The sequence below is a fragment of the Muscardinus avellanarius genome (assembly GCF_963383645.1).
Source record: "Muscardinus avellanarius genome assembly, chromosome: 6".
NCBI classification, from domain to species: Eukaryota; Metazoa; Chordata; class Mammalia; order Rodentia; family Gliridae; genus Muscardinus; species Muscardinus avellanarius.
Window position 1 is genome coordinate 122,437,544 of NC_137791.1, and position 17,403 is coordinate 122,454,946.

General features: G+C 39.8%; 1 protein-coding gene across 2 annotated transcripts in view; it reads left to right on the forward strand.

Moving 5' to 3' along the window:
• Positions 1 to 920: 920 nt before the first annotated feature.
• Positions 921 to 17,403, forward strand: part of KCNIP4 (potassium voltage-gated channel interacting protein 4) — a gene marked incomplete at both ends in the record, with an annotated part of 1,202,216 nt that continues 1,185,733 nt past the window's right edge. For both annotated transcript variants that reach the window (XM_080697130.1, XM_080697134.1), the window contains one exon: positions 921 to 981. In XM_080697130.1, the coding sequence (XP_080553256.1) occupies positions 921 to 981 (61 nt within the window). The remainder of the gene's footprint in view (positions 982 to 17,403) is intronic.

Consider the following 17,403-nt stretch of genomic DNA (forward strand, 5'->3'; position numbering starts at 1 on the left):
GCTGTGTATTCCAATGGAGCTACTAGGGAGCTCTTAGATGATTTCCCCAAATCTACTTCAACCCTGCGGTTGCTGTCCAAGGTAGCCGTCTTCACCCCGGCCCAGCACAGTTCACCCTGATGGCTAGAAGCCATGATCCCCAGCACCTAGCCAGGTCGCATGACTGCTTTAAGCTTCCAGTAGGAAAGTTTCCTGTCTAGGAGTTCCTGGCGCTCTGCCCGGTGCTGGAGAAGGACATCTCCTTGCGCTTCCCCTCGGACGTCCTTCGAACCCAAGCTAACTTTGAGCGCACTACACTGTCTCGGCTCCTGCTGCGCCAGTCTGTGCCCCGGCTGACCCCTCAGTTGCTTCTGGGCGGAGAAGCAGCGAAGCAGAGTTTGAGCCCCTTCCTAGAGAGATCCAAGCGCTGCACGCAGCGAGGAGTCCCGGGCACGCCCGCGGATCTCCAACTGGCAACTCTGATAAGGTGCTCTGCCCAGCCTTAAGTCGCCTCAGGTCTCTTTCGGGTCCATCTGCTCCGTCACCAAAGGCACCGCGCCAGCCCCCAGGGTCCCCCATCGCGTGACTCGGCAGCAGGTGTCAGGGGCGGCGCCGGAGCGAGCCAGGGGTGGGGGCGCCTCGCACTTGGGCTGGCGCCGCAGCATCCCCCTTGGCGGCCTCGGGCACGGCCTCCCGCACCTCCTCTGCCCCCGCCACCCCGCTCCGCGCCGCGCCCCCAGCGCCCCCCGCCGGCCTCTGCCGCACCTGCAGCCAGTTCTGCGCCCTGCCCGCCGCTGCCGCCGCCGCCGACTCTTCGGCTCCCAGCCTTGGACAGACAGTCGCCCTGGGCCAAGCCGAGGTGCGCGCTGGTGCCAGACCCACGACAGACGCCTGGGATCCCTGGACTGCGAGACTCGCTCCTGCACCCCGCGCCCCCAAAGATGAACGTGCGGAGGGTGGAAAGCATCTCGGCTCAGCTGGAGGAGGCTAGCTCCACAGGCGGTAGGGTGCACCGAGCGAGTGAGCAAGCGCCCCGCAGCCACCCTCTCGGGCTCACAAGCTGGGGGGCTGCCCCTGCCTGGGCTGGGGGGCGGGGGACGCTTGTTGCCTTCGCTGCATGAGACAGGCACCCTGGCGGGACTGGGAGGGGGAGCTGCGAGCGGCGGGAAGCGGGGTGCCAAGGGGAGGGGATGCATGTACACGTCCAGGTGGCTGGGGGCTGGGGGAAAGGTGTTTGAAGTGTGTTTGAGACTCGCCGGTGCCAGGGTCCCCAGCGATCCTGTGGGTACTTTTGCCTTCTCTGAAAATTTCCCGAGGTTGTTTATGCTTTTGCGGGGAGGACTTCCCACCGCCAGCTCCAGCTTCTTTCCCCTCACACCTGGGGATAAATGAGCTGAAACCGTGCAGATCCTCCGCCCCTTCCACTTTTCCTTGATGCGCCCAAATGTTTCTTCACTAAAACTCGATTCTTGCCCCCCCACCCCCACCCCCCTTGGTAAGCGCACACGTGGGAATCTTGCCCGTGTCAGGTCGTTCTGCAGGAGCGTTTGTTTGCTTTTATTGCTAGGTTCAGTTTAGTATGTTCAGAGAAAATGGTCCTCGGTGACACTTTGAAATAATTTATCTACAGGAAAGCCTTGGAGAGGTACCGGGCACTGTGCAAAGAGCTTGGCTTCCAGAGACAAGTGCATTCTGCGAAAGCAAGGGAAGACGAGGCGCTGTTCCGAGGAGTTTAGTGGGACCCAGGGAGGAGCAGGGGACAGTGGCCTCCCGCGGAGCTTCTTGAGTTGGTCTTAGGTGGCTTTGCTGTGCGCCGAGTTTTTTTTTTTTTTTTTAAGGAGCCATAAATAGGATGAAGGTGGTTGTAGAGAACCTGAGAGTGATGGGCAGCTGCACTTGTCCCAGATTATGTAAGCTCAGGGGTCACGCGTGGCTACAGTGTCCTCTGGGTTTGTAGGGTGAAATCCTGGCCTTGAGCGCCATAAAGTTGGGAGGAAAGAGGTCTTCTTGGAGTCTACCTTTCTGACACTGAGAGCAGTGGAGTGGCTTCCACAGCTGAGCCTATCATTTGAATGTTGGTACGTGAGAAATGGACCCACTTCCTTTCATTTCTTCCCTCGGATAGTTAAGATCATCATGAGGGGGGGGGATGTTAACCTTATTTCGGTGTGAAATTTTAAAAAGTCTTGATCTCTTAAAGGCTGAGAAAATAACATTGCCGTCACCTTTAAAAGTCTCTGAATTTACTTGAAATGACACTGAGAGCTGGTCTCACCTGTGGCAGTTTAGTAGCTGCCTGATCACCACCAACCAGAATGTCTGACATAGTTCTTTTGAGGGGTGCTCATAAACTTTAAGAGATTGGATATTTCTAGAATGACCTTTCAAATATAGAGGGCTTGGTGGGTTTGGGATCATGAGTTCATAGGGCTTCTGTCTTTGCAACTGCTTACAATAAGAATAGGATAGCTTACTGTCCTGTTAGGGAAACACACAGGCAGGAGAGTGTGATAGGAACTCAAAGCTACAGCAGTTGCAGTGACACGGGCCCAGGAGCTGGGTGGCCTGCGTTGTTTACTTCCTCAGTGATACCAGCTTTGGAACTGTACCTCTTCTTCAATCCATCAGTTGGGGACTGAATCAGCATTTCCAATCTTTATATATCCATAGGTGGCCCAAATCTCTATGGATGAAAAATAAAGATGAAATGACATCTGGGGAGTAGAATACAATTAAAATATTAATAATACAAAAGAAAAACTGCAGCAGAACCATCTTTAGACTCAGCATGTGTTTGGAGACTAGAAAGGTGTTGATTGTAACTTGACTAAGGCGAGGCTGAAAGTAGTGTGTTCTCTGGTCAGATTGATTTGACACTGGTTTCTTGAATTGTGGTCACGAGTTTTTAGAGCTAATTGTCCTATGATGAGATAGCTAAAGGAAAAATAGTGTAGAGCATCACTTTTATTTCTGTTGTTATTGTTTTAAAGTTAATGTGAGAAACTGATTCCACAGATATGTAGTCTACAATCATTTTCACTAAACACGTTTTAGTACTTTGATTATTTGGAGTCAGATTTGTAGCTTTTACTAAAGATAAGGTAAGAAAGGATGTTTATCATTTTTTAAAGGATGAGACTCTCTCTTCAGTCCTTGTTTTAAAATAATTTTTCCTCCCTCGCCAAAAAGTGGAACAGGATAAAACCCCCCTTGAATATAGACCTGAAGAATGGAGCATTATAAGCTGATCTAATCAGATTGTGTGTGTAGTGCTGGGAATTGAACCCAGGATCATTCTACTTCTGAGCTATATCTCCAGCCTTATTATTTATTTATTTATTTATTTATTTATTTATTTACTTTGTAACACGGTTTCACCAAGTTGTTGAGGCTGGTCTTGAACCTGTGACCACCTGTCTCAACCTTCCAAGTACTGGAATTACAGGCATGAATCACCTTGCTTGGCTTGGTCGGTCTAAACAGATTTAAACAAAACTATCCAAAAGATCTTAAAGAACTGGACAAAGATGAGATAAAGAAGGAATTGGAGGTGTTTGTGTGCATGTGTGTGTGTGTTTTATAACCTTTGAGTCAGAAGCTTATGAAGGATGGTTGGCTGAAAGGCAAAGGAAGACCCCACATGAAAAGGAAAAGGGAAATGTTGGAAAAGATGGGCACAGGGTCAAGTTACATTGCTGAAAAATTATAATAATAGGGCTCAGAGATCATTCCTTGCTCTAATTTCAACGAGTCAAAAGCATTTCATATGCTCAGAAGCACCACTCTACGTTACTGTGGTTGACACTGTTAGTGTTACAAAGGATACTGAAAATGGACGTTATAAATGCTACATGCAAGTGGAGAACCTTTCTTACTTATTAGAGTGCTCAAATTTACCTGCCTCCCACTGGCCCCCACCTTAAGACCAAAGCCTGTCCAGAATATATTCTCTGTTTTATTGTCTATTCCTATTATTTTGTTCCCCTGCTACAAAACCGAGCATAATCCTGCTTTAGTGGGGAGAAAGAGAGAGGTAATTCAACCGTATATTTGAAAGAAAATCAGAAATAAGGTCAGGGGAATAAAAAGCCTACAAAATTATTCATTGGTGTCCTTAATTTGTGCCATCTGACTTGGGGATGGCAGATGTTATGTGATGTAATCTACAACTAAAAGTGGGGAGGGAAATGTATGTTCTAATAGTAGCGTAAAAAATCTCTTCAATTTTGAATCATCGTTTGATGGGTACATTGTAGCTTCAGCTTAAGTTTTGTGTTTATTAAGGATAAGGCAAAATGAAATTAGAAACTCCGCAAGAGTAACATTGAAAAACCCATTTATTTTGAATCCTGGAAAAAGCTTTTCATAGTACACTATTCTACTTTCTCCATGTCATACAAATATAAAAGAGTAGTAAACAAACAAGATGGTGTTAAAAAAATTGCCCCCTTCTTCCTCCTCTTCCACATAATACTTTTTTTTCTGGATAATGATTAGGTCCTCTTTCATAAAATAAGGCTATAGATGTTTTGGAAATTAATGATGCATGTAATATAAAATATATGTGCAATAATCCTATTGAATTATAAACTAGATAGTAGTTGATTCTTTTGGAGATTATTTATGGGCTTAAAAATATATGGTCCTTTTTGCTCGTTTTGTCCTTTTATTTGTTTCCTCTGTCCTCACTGTTTTCCTAGAACATGTGGATAAATTGTTTTTCAATATTTCATTGCAGAGTGTGCTTGTTTACTTAATGGCATCCTTCATTGGTGGTTATTCAAGCAGATTACAGTGTGGATGTATGAGTATGTGCATGCATGTGAGGCACAGAAAGAGAGGGGAAGATATAAGTGCTTTATTTGTTTAAGGAGCCTTTACCATTCTTAAAAAATATCTTCAGGTTATAAAACTGCACCTATCAGGACAAGTTTATTCACTGTTGGGCATTGAATTACCCATTTATTTTTCACAATTGTTCCGCTGGCTGAGGATCCTGATGCCTTTTTCCACATCCTCAACTCACTACAATGCTACATTCCTTAGATGACTGTGAACTTCATGAGAACTAAAATACTGTCTGATGTTTACTATTTACCCAACAACAGATGTTGAATGAAAGTAGTATTCTCCTTTGCCTTCTATGGCTCTAAATTTTTCTAATTTCTCTTAACATCCTTCACATTTCCTTTTATGACCCTTCTTTATTATTTTGCAACTTTCACAAGATTCTGTTTTGATTATCTGCCTCCTACTTTCCCTAAACAAACTATTGTTTTAAATATTTTTTTCTTGATGTGCAGGTCTCCTTAGTGTGTAGTCTGGCTCTGTGATTGTCCAAAGTACTAGGTTGATGTTTTCACATCCTGATGGTCAGACCCACCAACAAGTTTTACCAGCACCTTTAAGTCAGTGAATCAGAAAAGACATCCTCTTCTCTAAAAGCAAACCATTGTTGCCAAAATTCTGCAAGTAATAGCATTGTTTTGTGAGGCATGTAATTTGAAAAGATAATGAAGAAGTATTTTCTTTTTCTTTGTACTCCCGTCTCTAGGTCAAATGAGTTACCAAGACATACTACTAGCTTTTATGTCAGTCTTCAGTCTGTGTTTACCACCCAAGTATGTTCTTAGCATCATTTCCAGGTCATGATGCTTGCAGCCTTTTTCATTGACTGTCATTTCCCACTTAAAACCTACTAAATTTAATAAATAACTTTGGTCTTATCTTCTCTTGTATGAAATTGTTTCATGACTTCTTTAGTTCTAATTTTAGAACTAAAAAATACCATTGTCTTAAATTGATACTCAAGGCTTCTATAATATGGAAACAATATTCCACCCCAAGATTATTCTCCATGACTCTTCTAAGTCTGCTCCTTTGTATAGCTAAATTGGACTATCCCCACACAGATCTCCTGTTTTACGCAATGCCCTAACATTACCCAGTGAAAATCTGTACATTCATCATGACCCATCTCAAATTCAGTGTCCTCGTGTACCTGTACTGATTTCTTTCCACTTTCTCCTCAAAGAGACATTTTTTTTAAGATTTGCATAGGTTGCTTTCCTTTTATTTTGATCTAGATTTGAAGAAGACAGAATAATCATGTTTATCTTGTTTGCAGCTATTAATTACAGATCCTCATTGGCAAATATAATACCTGGTTTATTTATTTTCATATCCCTTGTAAGTAAGAACTTGCACAATGCTTCAGCATCTAGTAGTGCTTAAACATGTTTATTGAATTTAAATTGTGTTGCCCTAGGGTCCATCCTTCAACAATCCAAAAATTATAATTTACATTTGGTTGCTTATTGAGCCATCTTGGGAGGTAGCATTCTTTTTAACTTTTCTGTTTTTCAATAAGTTGACCAGGTTTATAGCTATAGTAATGTGGTACCAGGATAACATGCCTCTGATCTGTTCATGTTCTGATAATGAGGGTGTGCATTATTACTGAAGAAGGCCTTCCTGGGTGTTGGTGTTTTCCGTGTACTTAGAGCAGTAGTCAGTGTTGTCTTTGGATGTTGTAACTGTGAATCTCCTATATCATTGATATCTCACAGGTCTGTCACCTCCAAGATTAGTAGTCCAAGAAGCCCCCATTAAGTTATTGTCACTTCACCTGGGTCTGCCTGTCCCCCAAGTGAGACAGAGGCAAAATTTATTAAATACTCACCCCGAAACATGATTGTGATCATTTCCACTACTCTGAGCTCATGTTCTGAGGGTGGTCTTTTCTCACATATCCCAAGCAGTGGCTAAATATCTGCACAACCACGTGCCATCATGATTTTTGTCTTCATATTTACTCTCATAGATGGCAAATCCTTCCATCACAGCACTACTTATGGAAAGAAATGGAAAAAAGATTAAAACACTGGGACATAATTCAGTGTAAACACATGCACTTCCTTTTCTGCAAGGCTTCAAAGTGAGAATCAGGCTATATTGAGAGGGTGTTGTAGAGCAATAAAAACCGTGGAAGGCTGTGGACGAATCCCTTGTTTTTCCCAGGCTCATCACTCTGGGCTGCTCTACATGTATATATATATGTACCTATACCATTACAAAATACAAATAAGGAAGAGACTCTGTTTTAAACATAAGAATTCTCTACACACTTCACCAATATAATGAACCATTTGAACAGGGATATAAATATAGAATTTTCCATATTGTACAGTTGGTCTTCATGGCCTTGTTGAGGGATGACTTCTTTTCCTGAGTGAACACAGCTACTGTACTTGATTAACCAGTTCACTAGAAATAGGTTGTTACTTTACCCTTTGGGTATAGTATTGGCTTCTGAGAAGTTTTATTCCCCTAATATTGAGGAAGTATTCTATCACAATTATTTTTTATGTAAAAACAAGTACTCAGAATATTTTTTTGTGGTACTGGGGATGGAACCCAGGGGCATTCTACCTCTGAGGTACACTCCCAGCCCTTGTTTTATTCTTTCTTTCTTTTTTATCGGAGCACTGTAGTCTCACATTATAATGTGGATCAAGTTGACAATGGCATATATTCACACAGTACTTGGTACCCTTCCTCATTCTCCTTTTCCCTCCCTCCTAATACTGAGTGTCCATGTTAACTATGTTATATTCACATGTATACACATATTCGAATGTAGCTTTTCCATTAATTAATCTCAGCCTTCTTTTTCCCCTACTTTTCCTTTTTGGCTTTGCTGAGGTTTCCCCTTCATTATCTGGAGTTTTTCTGGTATCCCTAATGCTCCCCACCTTGGGCATATTAGAGAAAACATATGTCCCTTCTCTTTCTGTGCTTGGATAATCTCACTTAATATAATGTTTTCCAGGTCTTTCCATCTTTTTGGAAATGACATGATTTTGTTCTTCTTTATTGCTGAGTAGATTTTATTGTGTTTATTTTCCATAATTTTGTGATTTATTCAGCTTTTCATGGAGACCTATGTTGATTCCATGTAGAATTGTGCTGCTATGAACATGGGTATGCATATGTTACTGTAGTTCTCTGATTTCATCCCCTTTGGAAAGACACCCAGGAGTGGTATAGCTGGATCATATGGCAGATCTATTCCCAGTTTAGGAATCTCCAACTTATCTCCATAGTGGCTGAACTAGTTTGCATTCCCACCAACAGTATTCTTTATTTTGAAATGGGGTCTCACTGAGTTGGCAAAGGTCCTCACTAAGTAGCTGAGGCTGTCTGCGAACTGTGATCTTCCTGTCTCAGCCTCCCAAATGCTGGGATTGCAAGCATGCGCCATCATGCCTGGCTATTAGAACATTTTGCAGCAACAGTTTGAAACTTTGGGGTTACCTGGAATTTGAGTCAGCGCAGTGAAATGTCCTCTCTTATATTCAGGCAGCAGCTGCTCATGAATAGTGAACAAAAAGTCTTGAGGGAATCAGGACTGGCATTTTTTTTTTTTTATAGGTATTTACTTTTAAAAAGGTTTTAGAGGAAAAACAGACTTTCATCTCCAGATGTCAACACTTCTTAATATTTTAAAGTATCTTTTGAGTGAAGCAGTTTATTTAAGAAATAGCATTATCACAGTCCAAATGGAAATCAAAATCAAATTTGAATGATATACTCACTACTGTAGTTTCATGATTGTCCCTACCCCCAGGCTCATGTCCCCTTTGTAATACTGTCTGCCTATTGTGTTACAGATTCTAAAGTGTCCTTAAGAATGTTCCCAACTCTGATTTTCTTTTGTAAAAGTTGTGACTTTAAAGTGTTTCTGTGAGTTTCATAATAATAATGGATAAATATAGCCCACCAAGTATTAAAATTATCTACATCTCAGAATCAATATTCTGCCAGGGGCTTATTTTGGGTTGTAATATTTTGTACTTTAGTGAATATTAATTAGGATACCATAAAAACTACTTAAAATGGTCTATTATCCATGTTTTGTATATGGCAAGCACTGGAGAAATATGTAGAATGAATAAAAGTGTCTTACATTATGGTTATACCTAAAAGTAGAGATGCAGACTTGTACTCCAAGCCATTCTATTGTGGTGCAAACTTATCCTTAGGTATTCTTTGTATGGTCTCTGCAGGAATTTAAAAACTAGACCAAAAACAATAATGTGGAACTAACAAACAGGAATTTCTAAAATAAACCTGTCAAATACAGCACGAGGAACAAGTTTAATGCGGAGAGGTTTGGTTTAGAGAAATTTCAGTTGAATCTACAAAGGTGGGGAGAGATAAAATAGCCACTGAGTATAATACTTTTTTCCCTTTCAGTATTCATCTAAATAATGGTGATAATTATATCTGCCAAAAGCTTACAGGGATTCTGTAAGGATGAAATGAGATTAATTCAGCAAATATTTACAAAGAAACTACCTGAGGTTAGGATGACTGAGACATAGATTCTGTCTTCAAAGAGCTTATTGATTATTCAAAAGATAGTTACTGAGTGTACACTAGGTATTTATAGTTGAGTATGAAAGAAAAGAAATGGAAAAACACGCATCTTTTCAAATATACATTCTTATCATGAAGTTAAGGATAAAGTAAGATGGATATTTAAAAGCAAGATTCCTTCCAGTTGGTATAAGTCCTATTCATTTTCAAGTTGAAGGGCACATTGATGCTGGGACTTGACTGTTTACTTTTTCCAGTTTTTCAGAATGAAGCTATAAAAAAGGTCCAAAATTCCATATGTGTTCTATTGTCCAATAATTTCTTCCTGCCTTCTATGTATTCTTCCAATTATAACTTTTTTGTCAATCACTTTAAAATATAACATAAATTCCTTTCAAATATTTTTAAAACTTATGATGCTTTGCGTATATAAAGAAATGTACTTTTTATACAAAAATATAATTTGGAAGCTTGGAGAGTACAAAATGAGTAATAACTTCTGTTTAAAGAAAGCGATAAAGGAATTGAAAATACTCAGCTCTCTGCTTGCCAGCTTAAATAATGTTTCAGTAAAAGCAGAGGTATTTCAAACGAGTGTAGGAATTTTTACATCAGATAGGATATCACTATAATTTTTAAATTTAATTTTATGGAATTGTATATTGTAAGGATATTATTATGCTTTATCTAATATTGCATGTGCTTGTGAAAATTAAATTCTGTTCAATTCTTCTCACATCTTTTCCAAGAATTCTTAAATCAGTCACTCTCTCCATATCATCTATTCTGACAAATTCCCTCCAACTTGAAGCCCAGTCTTTTCCTCTTGTGTTATGCAATATTATTGCAATCTGCTAGCAGCTCCTTTTCCTCTTTTGGTCCGTTTTTTACCATAATTTCCTGATGAAGTTGTGAACTCTCAGAGGGTTAGTGCAGACCCTGAAATACAGGTGCATTTATTTTAGTTGAAGATTGTGGGAGGAAAATCTTGGGAAGCAAGTGGAAAGTGAGTAGAGCTCAGAATCAGGCACTGAGAAATATAGCAAAGGGGAGGTGGGGACAGAAAAATGCGGCTGTATGCAGACAGAGAATGGGGGGATTCTCTTCATATAGGTTTATAAAATGAGTCCCATTTTTAATGGAGACATCACTTAGTAAGATAATTTTAAAAAGTGCCACGCATCTAAACTGTGAAGCTGGAAGGAAATAGATACTAGCACTTCTCATGTAGTTTAGGTGCAGGATTTTCTGCTAATTCCCTCAAAACCCTTCTAGTTAAAGTTGTGAATGTGGCTTCCAAATGAAAATTATCATTTATAGCAAATGCATACTTTCCAAATTGTTGTTCATTTCTTAGAATAAACACTAACAATGAAAAATCTGCAAACACCACACTGAAAAGATAAAACTATAGAAACAAATTGTTAGAAGCATTGCAGTTTTAAATAGAGTTCTATTTCCCCTTGAATCCTTGAGTATGATATTGTGGCTTTTCATGAATATCATTAGAATAGAATTTTAGGTCTCAAACAGCAACAGTGATAACATCAGCCTTAGGCAGTTTATATCCTGATAGTTTTAGGAATATTTTTGATGATGTTATTCAATAATCATTCAACTACAACACATTTTCAGTCACCTAGTATGTAAGTGACAATACTAGTGAATATTTGAGTCTATAAAAACATAAGAACGTTGTTTAGAAAATAGGAATTAAAGTTTTAAATCACATCTTTCTTATGCTAGAATTGCAATTTATTTGCATTGTATGTTGCATAGAACATGTTAGTTTGTTCATCTTCAAAGAGACATATTAAACATCTTTAAAAGCCCAGTTATATGTCTTTGATGAAGTATATCATTAGATGCAGTCTTTGACTTTTGTAAAATAATATTACACAGAAGAACTGAGAAGACCTACCTTACTCACACGGTTTATTATCAAGTGATATTTGTTTTACAGAGTCACAAAAAAACCCACAAAATAAATCTTATTAAAAATAGCATTGAGCCGGGCATGGTGGCTGTAATCCCAGCGCTTGGGAGGCAGAGACAGGAGGATCGCATAGGTTCAAAGCCAGCCTCGTTGGCTTAAGAGACCCTGTTTCCAAATAAAATATAAAATAGGTCTGGGAGTGTACCCAGGGTTCCATCCCCAGTACCACCAAAAAAAATATATATATGCTATTGAGCCAGGGGTATTGGTGCTCACTTGTAATCCCAGTATGTGAGAGCCAGAGACAGGTGGATTGTGCAGTTACAAAACCACCCTCAGCTCCTTAGGCTCTCAGCAACTTAGTGAGACCTCGTTTCCAAAACAAACAAATATATATATATATATATATATATATATATATATATATATATATATATATAGTCTGGGAGTATAGCCCAGAGGTAGACAGCCCCTGGATTTCATCCCAAGTACCACAAAAAATAAAATATCATTGATCTATAAACTAAATAAAACTACTTCTCATATCAGTGGGGGGCTTCTCCAAAAGTAAGAAAATTTGCTACAAGACATTTATTGAACTTCTCTTGCCAGGTATTGCTCAAAGTACTGGAATACAGAGAAGTATTCTCAGGGAAAACATGACCCTACTAAGAGTTATAGAAATTAACTATAATTAATTAAAGTCATAGAAATTAGAGTATGAAAATTTCAGTGATAACATCATGCACAAAATGCTTTGAAAACAGATGTATGTCACATCATACAGGCTGGAGATCCTCAAAGAAAACTACCTGAACTTGGTGGGACTGTAAGATGAGAAGATGGCAGGTGAGATGAGGGATATAGACATCAGGAAGAGTTGTGGTTCTAAGGCCAGACCAAGAGCATAGTGTGGTATAATCAGAGAGCCATGAGAAAGTCTGGGCGATGCTATGGGAGTGTTGGGTAGAAGGTAACAGTGAGATAGAAGTTGGAAAATATGTAAGGAGCCAGTGTGTGAAAGAACTGGGAAACTACTGGTGAATTTCAACCCAGAACAGAGCATGATTACATTTGCATACTTTGCATATACTGCAGAAGATGTGGCAAATGGGCAAAGGAGATGAAGCAGCAGGCAAGGGGACCTGCTGTGGTAGTAAGCTCAAGTGGGGCATATAGAAGGGCAGAGCAAGGTCTAGATCCTGTGACAAATAAAAGTACTTAAGAGATAAAAATACAACAAGATCTATAGGATTTAAGAGATGTTAACATTGTAAGTTGTCATAGGGATTTAGGAAGGAAGAGAATCCTGGGCTGCTTCTAGATTTCCAACCTAAGTAGCTGGTGACTGGCATACATAGCCAAGATAGGAAACACCGAAGATTTAATTGACAGAAAATGAATCTGGTTTTGCATCTGTAAAATTTATAGCTTTCTGTGATATTAAAGTAGAAAAAATACCCAGTAGGTGCTGGGGTCCATGGGTTGAAACAAAAGACTGAAATTTGATTTTATAGGCAGTGGAGAGCCAATTGAATTTTACATAGAGTGACAGAGTGAGGAACATTAGTTTTGCATACCTGTGTAGGATGCATCATTGACAGGAATGCCATTAGAAGCCTGTTGCATTTATCTGGGCAAGAGAAAATATTTCATCAAGGCCAAAGGCAGTGGATATGGAAAGGTGAACTGTCTGGGGAAGAGAAAGAAAGGTGTCAGTAACCTGGGTATTTTTGGTGCTGTGATGAGAAACAAGACACAGAACAGGTTGGGAGAAAACAATGTGTTAATTTTTAGGAATATTGATTTTGAGGTGCTGGGAAAATATCCAGGTCAAACTGTCTCAAAGGCAGTTGTAAATGTGGAGTTCAAGTTTAAGCCATTTCAGAAAAACATATGTTTATTAAATATGCAGAACTCTTATAGACATTAGGAATAGAGAGATGAAGGAGTCATGGTCTTACTCCCGTCAAACTAAACTGGGGACCTAGATTTGGAAATCACATGGAAGGGGATAATGGTAATTGAAGCCATGAGACTGGATAAAAGCTAGAATCTAGAATTAGAACTGCAAAGTATAAGGGTTGGAGATGGATGTGAGACCAGAAGAACATGTTATAGATAGAAAAGAAATGGGAGAGTTGATACTATGGAGGTCAGTGTCTGACATATAAAAGGTCCATGCTTTCTGGCTAATGGGTAATTAAATAATTTCAAAAATTCAGCGCTTGCTAATAGAGCTGCTTCAGGGAATTGTTGGAAGACAAAAAATGGTGACAAAACATAAAACTCGGGTAAGAACTAGGGTTCATATACCATGTCCACCACTGAGTAAACTTGGGAAGCCACGGGACCTTTCTGTTGCTTAGTTTCTTTGTGTGAGCCTGGACCAGCCTTGTCACATAAGCTCCTAGCTTGCTTCCTCACTTTATTTAGGTCTTCAGTAAAATGTTACTTCTCTGATGATTTCATCTAATAACTCACTCTGTATACCCCTATTCCCTCACTTTGCTTTCCTTCATAGCTTTTATTTACCTTCAGAAATATATACATATGTATATATACATGTCGCAAACCAGCTCAGTCTAATTGGGGTGCGAGTCCACTCGCGGTCGAGAATCTCAGCAAAAATGGGGAAGGATTAGAGTGAAATACTGCAGCCTCTTATCTACAGGGATTCTTTCCCTTCTAGGAACTAAGAGTTCCTAGTGACGGCGCTCTCTAGAAAGAATCTGATATGGACAAAGGCTTCTTGAGCCAATGACAATTTATTACAGGAACCCAGAAAAATTTATACCCTTCACCAGTGAGATTAATAATAGGAGAAAAAAAGAAAAGGGGAGTAATCACAGCAAAACAATAGTGAATTACATGCAAACTAAGTAAATGACTAGTCCAGCATTTAGGAGATTAACCCCGGATCTTTCTTCCCATATTGCAGCAGAGCAGGTCCAAAGGGTAACTTCCAGAGGAAATACAGGCACGCCCAAGGCCCAGGGCTTGGAGAATACGCCTTCTCATGGAATCTTCTTTTGCTTTTTTTTTTGAAGTTTCCATCTATATCCATATGACAAGCATGGGGAGATGTGGCGGTCCAGGGAGATGTGATGGGAGTCTCTAAGATCTCATCTGCCTTGCCTTCTGAAGTCTGAAAGCTTACAAAAACTCACAACACAGCTTGGCAAATAAAACACCACATACAGCACCATGAAGTTCTTGGATTTAGTTGTCAGATATATTTCCTTAACTGCTGAACACTCTTCTTTAGACAACAAGCCTATTAAAAGCCTATTCATCTTTAATAATCCATTTCCCTGTCACAAACCCTCTGCAACCAGCTTCTAACTTTCTAATTCCTTTCTTTCCCAGTTGGGACGTTCTTATGATAAGCTCTTCTTCATGCAAAAATGCTTTTCTTACTCTTACAGTATTTCCTTTCCTTCATACATATATATTTAGAGCATCTGTCCTTTATTTTGTCATATTCATTTCTAACCATGCGGCCAGTCTCTCTGTCTCGGGGAATGCTCATACTGGGCGTAAAAGTCAACAATCTTTTTCCTTTGGCTCTATTGTATTTGGGCAACTAAGTTGTTCATCAACTAAATTGCTTTGAAGTCACACACAAAGTTTTATCTTCTCTGTCTCTGGGCAGGATCTCAAGGGTAAACAGAGTTACCTTAAACTGAGCTACCGGTTACCGGAGTTAATGGCTTAACCTAAGTTAGTGATAGGAATGAGGGTCGGAGACCATTTGTGATTGCTGCAGCTGGAATGCTGATCACAGCATCTGAGTTCTGGCCAGTTTTTTCATTACTATTGAGCAAAGCCAAGGGCATTTAGACAAATTATTAGAGAATTTATTTCCACGGACTCAATTTCTTTCATAGTCCTGATCTCACATCACCAGAGAAATTCGTGTAGAGAGTTAAAAGGAATCATTACCAAAAAAATAATAGTCATGAAGGGTATCTAAAAGTGGGGGGTACTTTGGCCAGAGACGACACCCCCTTCTCGGGGCTTGTTGCCGATTGGCTATGTGGAGTGGGGTCTCAACACATAGATGCCGAGGCAGCAGGTGGTCTTGGCATATACACATATGTATATGCAATACAATAATACTATATGCATACTATATATTTATGCACATATATTTTAATTTTCCTGTAGAAAGACTTTCTACTATCTTCACTATTAAAATGATTCAAACTTATATTGATTTGTGAGTCAGTGAAGGAAACCTATCTCAGCAGGGCACATGAGGATTAACTGTACAAAAGTATATTTAGTGCTTAGCAAAGTGCCTGACAAATAGAGCTTGGAAAATGTGAGTAGTGGTCATCTAGAAATATCTGGCTTGATAAAAAGTTATTTAATCATGAGGGTGAGCACCAGGAGAGTGGCAAGATTGGGAACCTTTGCCAGGTTCAGGAGAGGGTGAGTTATGAGGATGAAGTGCTTGCTCTCTGGGAGAGGTACAATCTGGCCCACTAATCTCACAGAAAAAAGGAAGTCACTCCAGGCTGACTTGCTGGGGAAGAGCCTGTAAGAAGAGCTGGGCTTTGAACAACCAGTAATATTTTAAAAGATTACAAAACATCATTCAGTGGGGGAACGAATGAATTTTGGGGTACAGTCCTTTGGATGCAGTAGGTAGTCGTGTGAGAAATGGGGACTTTGAAACATGAGATTGGGAGAACAAAGCAGTGGACTTGTATTCAAGGTTCTGGAGAAATACAGTGGCACACAAGAAGTGATGCCTTAGGAGAAGTCTTCTTGTCTTGGTGTAAAGGAAAGATTAAAGAAGAGTGAGTCTTCAGGGGGAAAGATCATCAAACTTGTCCAGGTTTTACATAGCAATGGCAAAATGCACAAGTAGACCAGGTTTCCATCTGGAACTTTCCATTTCATAGCTCTATTCCCTCCTCTCTCTTCACTGCTCGATCCTGCTTTTGCATCTGCAGCCACCTCCTTTGGACACTGAGCACAGACAATCTTGCTGTGACTAACCAACTGAGAATTTATAACATTAATGTAAGCAATGAACTCCAGCTGTCCTCCTTCCTGCCAGAGTAAGTCATGCATTCTTTAAGGACTATCTCTTAATGAATGCAGTTTTAATTAATTGTTTTGTGTCTGCCAACCCAGAGTAAAGAGACCGTGCACACTTTCAACACCCACAGGGCACTCTAATATTTGTTGACCAATGAATAATGAAGTGACTTTAAGTGTACTAATAGAAATAGGCAAATATTGCATTTGCAATTAGGTGAGCCTCATATTTCTGTCATCATCAAATGTAATTAACAAGCAGTTGGGGAGGTCAGAGACAAATTATCTCTAGACAAAAAAACACATTTTATTCAACTTACCTCCAATAAAGATGTTTATTTAGTGCTTATAATAAACAAAACACTGTATGATGCAAGGGGGAAGCAGACATTCTCTGTCTTCACAGATGACTTGCAAATAAAGAATGACTGAATAGTGCATTAGGGGCAGGTTGAGGATTACAAAACAGTGAATATGGGATGCTCTAGAATATGTACAGAATAAAATTATGTTTTACAGATCTTAAAATAATTCTTAAAAGAAGTGAAAATTAAGCTGACACATGCATCACATTTAGAGATAGATAGGAACAAGAGTAGAGAACTTATGTGAAAAACTGCAGAAAGTAAAGAAGAGAAACAGACAGATACACAAAAGATGATGCTGGGTCCAGATGGTTGAGCATTTGAGTTTTTATTATGAATTTGGACTTTATCCTAGGGCAATAAGAATTGATTTGGAGGTTTTATGCAGTAGAAAGAGATAACCAAATATCCACATCACATTGTCTGGCCTTGGTCCCCAAACTTAGCAAAAAGCATAGTTATCCCTAAGATCAGTAAACCGAGGACCATGCCTTTGTACCACTTGCCTTTGGGGATGTATCATTTTCTCATCCTCTCTATCTTGGTGTTTGCTTTGTTTTTCCTTTACCTCTTCTCTTCTGCAAAGCCTAACTTCCAAAATATGACTCTGATGTATTGTTTAGAACTCACTCTTCTGGTGTGTAGGTCAGTAATACCTTAAGTGTTTTGATGATGTAACCCAAACTAAAA